At 32.3% G+C, this 6,582-nt stretch overlaps 1 protein-coding gene across 1 annotated transcript in view; it reads left to right on the plus strand.

Annotated features, from left to right (window-relative positions):
- Positions 1–1,441: 1,441 nt before the first annotated feature.
- LOC105624368 (transferrin) overlaps positions 1,442–6,582 on the plus strand; it is a 10,412-nt gene continuing 5,271 nt past the window's right edge. The window contains exons 1-11 of the mRNA XM_012205733.1: positions 1,442–1,553; positions 2,167–2,269; positions 3,444–3,577; positions 3,807–3,934; positions 4,018–4,162; positions 4,343–4,500; positions 4,658–4,779; positions 4,960–5,111; positions 5,574–5,820; positions 5,904–6,052; positions 6,152–6,319. Of these exons, the coding sequence (XP_012061123.1) occupies positions 1,442–1,553; positions 2,167–2,269; positions 3,444–3,577; positions 3,807–3,934; positions 4,018–4,162; positions 4,343–4,500; positions 4,658–4,779; positions 4,960–5,111; positions 5,574–5,820; positions 5,904–6,052; positions 6,152–6,319 (1,618 nt within the window). The remainder of the gene's footprint in view (positions 1,554–2,166; positions 2,270–3,443; positions 3,578–3,806; positions 3,935–4,017; positions 4,163–4,342; positions 4,501–4,657; positions 4,780–4,959; positions 5,112–5,573; positions 5,821–5,903; positions 6,053–6,151; positions 6,320–6,582) is intronic.

The following is a 6,582-nucleotide window of genomic DNA, read 5'->3' on the forward strand; positions in this document are numbered from 1 at the left end:
CTCTCTCTCTCTCTCTCTCTCTCTCTCTCTCTCTCTCTCTCTCTCTCTCTCTCTCTCTCTCTCTCTCTCTCTCTCTCTCTCTCTCTCTCTCTCTCTCTCTTTCTCTCCCACCAGATTTAATCATTCCAGCTCCCCGCATACTTGGACTTTTCTGACCGATCAGCGCCGGGTATCATCACGCTACATGCCGCTGGACAGTCAGAAACTTCGATCGTCGTTCATCTACTTCGTTCGGGATTCGTGGACCTTCATACTCAGTGTGGTTATTTTATACTCGCGATTGCGTGTCAGATGATATTTTCAACCGCGAGTTCTCGCGGTCTTCTCACGGACATATTCTCAGCAGAACACGCGTCTCTCGCGTTCTGCCTACGGAATGCCGTAGATAAACAAGAAGAGCGAAAAAGAATCTCAGTGTAAAAGCACGCGATGGAAGAGTTGAAAGATCGAACGCGAGTCAGCATTTTTCAAGATTGGAATAACAGGAGAAATGGGCATCCCTTTGTGAATTTAAGCATTTTAATCTGAAAATTTTCGGAGTGATTGAACTATTCAAGAGATCAACGATACTTGAGAATTTACTGAGGAAAACATATTTCAAAACTTATTATTGTTAGACATGAACAATTTCAAATTGGAGAGACGTTAACTTTCGTTTTTAATTATAATCAGTTGTGGATTCAGTGATATAAGCGATCTCGAAGCGGTTCTACAAAAAGGTATTCCTTGCGTTGGCAAAAAGTCTCAAGGACGGAAAGCGAAAGTGTGCGGTTCTATCTAGGCATCTACTATATTTTGGTACCGACAACATTTCAACAGAAACGCGTGCTCCAAACACAAAAGACTGCATTGTTATCCTAATCGTTTCGTGAAAATTGTACACATCGATATTGATTGAAAAATCGATACTTTTTGGGTAATAAATTATAACTCGACTTAATTCGGTTTTTTAACAAGGAAAAATACATATTTTTTACGCTGAATGCTTTATTTTACATATACGTATCGTGAGCATATCTATTGCTTATCTTAAAAAAGATGATCGTTTGAAACCTATTATTGTCGGCGATTAGATATCACGTGAAAGAATATATTTAAAAATGAACGTTATTATTTCCATAAATTCTTCTTATTGTTAGATATATTTTATTAACATATTGAAAAATATCTCAATTCTTTGAAAATAATCCGAAAACTTTTTGCGCGTAAAATTACTTAAATTAAGTGGATAATTATTTATTGTAATTATATATAACGTTTAGAATACAAGTGACTTTACTTGAATTGGTCCAGCAAAATATAACTCAGTGATAACTATATCATATTACTGTTCTTTGTATGATAACAGTGATCACATCAAATAATCATGAGAGTGCGGTGGCATTAATTGGAAAATCTTTTTTCGGGAAGTACTGTTAAATAGACGATTTTATTCAAAGGAATGGTAGCAGAGCGAAGATCGATCATGAATTTTCGTATAGTTTGTTGGTTCATTTTCTCTCTTGTCACAGCTTTCGTAAATAGTTACGAATACGTCAATGCTGCTAACAAGTGTAAGTAAGACACAGGAAATTGCGAAACTAGTATTCTTGTTATCACATCAGTGAGGACTGCGAAATGTCATATTTCGAAATATTGTCCAAGTAAATTAATCCATAGATGACAAATAAATATTATTAATAAGAAAATTTTTATTATGGAAGAAAAAATAATTCTCCGTTAATTTCTCGGTTAAACTGCTAAACTATATATTTGCTAATACAACACACAAGTAGTTTCATCGTATCACGTAAAAGGTAATTGCAAGGTTGCACGCTTGTGTGTGCAGCGTGTGTGTGTTTTATGATTAATTGTTATTATACTATTTTTGCATACTTCTTGCCAGGCAAGCATTTGAAATACGTTTACATGAAAACTTTAAAATTGAACTCTTCTGTATATCAATAATTATTTTTTGTCCAAAATATCATATAATGATAATAATCAATTATAATAATCATATAAGTAACAATAAATTGTTTCTTTATATAAATATTAATAAATTTGTTTTGAACATGTGAAAAAGATAAATAATACGTCAGATCAATAATATGTATTCTCAAAAATATTTCTTGTTTTTTCTATTAAAAAAAATCTTGTATACAAAATATAAAATCGATGTTTTAGGGTCACTGTGCTTAGTCGATAGTGTACATACTACGCAAAGAATTCTTTCACTCTGTCCGAAACTGGCTAAGAGTCCGGTAGAATGTATTATAGAAACTGATAGGCAAGTATAACGCATAATGACACGATAAAATTTTCTACGATGGAAGTTTTTTCAATGGTTAATATTTAGAAACTTTTGTTTCTTTTTTTGTTCTAAACAAGTTAAAAGACATTTCGTAATAATATATCATAACAATAGACATGTAATAAGTTATAAGATTATTTTGAGACAAAAGTTCCCAAAATATCGAGGCTATAATAATTTTTTAATTGTAATCATTTAAAGTTAGCGAATTATATCGCCTAAAATTTGCGCGTTAGAATATAGTATGTTGTAAAATGCTAAAAGTGAAAGCTAATTATTGCCTCTTGTAAATATCAATATAAATATATTATATGTATGCAAAGATACAATTACTGATATTGCTAATTATTGATATTTCTTCTATGTTAAAAGATATTTTCCCTCGATATTAAGATTTTCGTCTCAAAATGATCTCTGGAATTTTCCCTTAAGTTCCCCATGTTGTTTCTATCTTAAGTTTTCCATTGTTCCTATCTTTACGGGATATCCTTATATATATCCTTATATATATGAATCATTTAGAAAATTAACTTGATGCTAGTTGTAAATATCAAATCTTTTATACGATTTATACGATTGATACATATCATTAAAGTTAAATAACAAAAATAGTACAATTTAGTTTTGCTTTTTTTTTTAATATAATAGAATTTAACTTGGCTAAGTTAAAACTATAGCATTTGGGTTTCAATTTTTAATTTGGTAAAATAATTTTTTTCGAGGAATAATGATTTTTGTCAAAGAATTAAAGCTGCTATTACTTAGATTGAAAATTTAGAATAAGAAAAAGACTTTCAATAAAAATATCTTTAGAGTAAAAAGAAGAATTAAAATTATTACTTGGATTGGAAAATGATATGTAATGATAAAAAGATATGTAACGTATCACTTAAGTTTTACTCGAGAAGCACTATATATTTTTAGCACTTCTTATACATAAAATGTGTATATGTATATAAAACGTGTATATGTATATAAAACGTGAATCATTTAGAAAATAATTTTCTGCTATTAAAAAATTCATTGAAGATATGGCTTTTTCGGAAAAACTGATTTGATTGCAAAACTTATGAATTGATCAATTTTTCAAATACGAGTATTAGAAAATATATGAAAATAATTCTTCTTATATGAAAATAATTCTTTATAGATTTGGGTGTTTACGTCGAGTAGCCAATGGTGATGTCGACTTCACTGTGTTGGAACCAGAAGAACTTGTGGCGATAAGAAACTACAAATTATACAGTGTACTAGTCACGAATGAATTAAGACTCTTCTCAGATGGTAATTATTAAGATAAAAAAATTACGAGAATAAAGTGTCTGAACTTTATCGATATGAATTTCAATTTAAATTTCAATCACTTATTTTTAGATAAATTTAAATTGTAAATTTATTTAAGGAATTTATTTATTTCAAATCAATTATTATAAATAATCGGGACTGATTTGATATCAAAAAATCAACTACATTAAAATTACAATTATCTCAAATGACACGTTCTTTTTTTTAGATGACCATCGTTTTAAGGTAGTGGCCATAGCGCACAAAAATGTGCAACGTATATGGGATGTCAAGGGAAAGCGATTGTGTCATCCCGGTTTAGATACAGTCGATGATTGGACTAAAATTTTCTCAATGGTTGGTGATTCTTTTTTTGTATCAGCGTGCGCTTTAGAATCATATTTATCTATCGTTTTATCTATCGATCTTTCGTATTTCAGTATTTTGAGAATCTGATAATTAAAAAAGAATGCGACGCAAACATGACGCTGTTCGAGAACAGAATGCATGCTCTGTCCAACTACTTCGAAATGGCTTGCATCGCTGGCCCTTGGTCGGCAGACACAACATTTGATTATCAATTGAGTATGTATTCAATTACAAACATGTGCGTATACAAACATTCTATTTTAAATGCGTGTGCATATTTAGATTTATTTATAATCATTACATAATTTATTTATACAATATAATTTATATAACATGTAATGAAAGTTTTCATTTTTTCGTGTACGAATAAGGAAAAATCCTTATTATCATTCACAGAATCGAAATATAGGAATCTCTGTGCCGCTTGCGAGAAGCCAGCTAGCTGTTACAACACCGACAAATATTATGGACGAGAGGGTGCCCTGTTGTGTCTCACCGATGGCATAGGCGACGTTGCCTGGATCAGATTAGGAGATGCTCGCGTACATTTCAAGGTAACTAACAAGTCAACTTACAGACAATGCAATTGCAATATCTTTGAAACGGTGAGCTCAGAAAGAACCGATCTCGTTCTAAGTTATTCTAAAAAGTTATAATTTAAATGAATTGCAATGCAACTCGCGGTACTAACATCTAGTGTACTTGACACAGGCACAGATGATCGATGTGCAAGATTACAAATTTCTATGCCCAGACGGCACCACGAGACCGCTAAACTTTGAGGAACCCTGCATCTGGATATCTAAACCATGGCCGGTCATTGTAGCAAGACCGTAAGTGTTCTCTCTAAATTCTTTGGAATGAGATTTCACTCTTTTGGAATGAGATTCACCCTAAAGAATTAAAGAGCTTTACGTCGCTCCTTCGTGAAGTGACTTCGTAACATTTTAATTTTTTTTAATATATAATTTATGTAGGATTGAAACATTTTAAAAAGTTTTCCTTTTCATCAGATCGAATGCTGAAAATATCGCCCATATGATGAATTCGATGATAAACAGAACGTTCAGTTGGGAATCCAATGTCTTACAGTTGATGGAGAACTATTACATTACCTCTACTGACGTGAAAGATTTGCAAACGCCCGATGATTACTTACATCGATGTAATGTATATATATATGTATATATACTATAGTTATTTATTTTTGATTTCTTATAATAAGTAATTTGTTAAAACATATAATCTATTATTTGTTAATCATTGAACAACTACATAATTGTCAATTTCACAATAAATTAAATTTTCCTCGCACTTGATAACGTTTATTATAACTACGTTAAATAGAGTTTTTTTGAACCACATAAACATTTTAATGTATGCAATTTGTTAGTTTGTTTGTTTCTATTTATCAAAAAGTTGTGTTTCTATTTATCAAAAATCTGTTAATAATTATTAATTATTAATTTAATTGTTAACTAAGATTTGACAGTGGAATAACTTTAATCTAAATTAGAATCAATATATAAAAGTTTCTTATAAAAAAATCTTCTAGAAATATTTATGAATGTAATATGATAAATAATATATTTCATTTGTTTCAACAATGTGGATGTTCTGATCAAAGATCCAAACTTCTTGAGCGCTAATGTTCGAACGGGTTGTCTACCATCAAGAGACGTACGTTGGTGTCTAGTATCCAATCTCGAAAAGCGTAAGTGCAGCTGGCTAAGAGTCGCTTCTATCGTTTACGGTGTAGAACCGTTGATCTCCTGCTTTCAAGAAACTAGTAGAGAAGCATGCGTAGAGGCCATACGGGAAGGAAGAACGGACATTTTTTTGGCGCGGCCTGAAGAGCTTCTCGAAAATAAAATGTAAATACCTAAATATTAGTGGATCAACGTAAACATGACAAATAAAAATTGAAAATATTTTTTTCAAATCGTTTCTCTTACAGGATGGGTTTGAAGTCTATTATCCACGCGATGGCGCACAGCCGACAAGAGTTGAATAGGATTGCGGCGGTTGTCAAGAGGAATTCCAAGTTCAGAGTTATGAAGGATCTTAAAGGTGCCAAGGCGGCCTTCACAGGCTACAGAAGCGTCGGTGCGATTATATAAATGGGATATAATTTCGTATTTCGCAGTTTCAGTTACCCCAGAATTGCTTTTAATCCATTTCGCCGTTATGGTCTCTTGGTCCCAGGTTGGAACGCTTTTGTAACATTAATGAGGAACGAGTCGAATGGAAATTGGGACTGTTCGGACGCGCAGGCTATTTCAAAATTCTTCAAAGATAGCTGTGTCCTCGGATGGAATAATAAAAATAATGGCAACGAGCTCCCAGTTAATTTACATTCGTTATGCAAGGAAGGTAAGATATAGAGAACACATACAGTCACAATTATAAGCGTGTGCAAAGTGCTCGTAAATGAACTATAATCATAAAGATATGGACGCATTGCATAAATAAATATGTGTGTGTGTGTGTGTGTGTGTGTGTGTGTGTGTGTGTGTGTGTGTGTGTGTGTGTGTGTGTGTGTGTGTGTGTGTGTGTGTGTGTGTGTGTGTGTGTGTGTGTGTGTGTGTGTGTGTGTGTGTGTGTGTGTGTGTGTGTGTGTGTGTGTGTGTGTGTGT

The sequence above is a fragment of the Atta cephalotes genome, assembly GCF_000143395.1.
Source record: "Atta cephalotes unplaced genomic scaffold scaffold00076, whole genome shotgun sequence".
Classification (NCBI taxonomy): domain Eukaryota; kingdom Metazoa; phylum Arthropoda; class Insecta; order Hymenoptera; family Formicidae; genus Atta; species Atta cephalotes.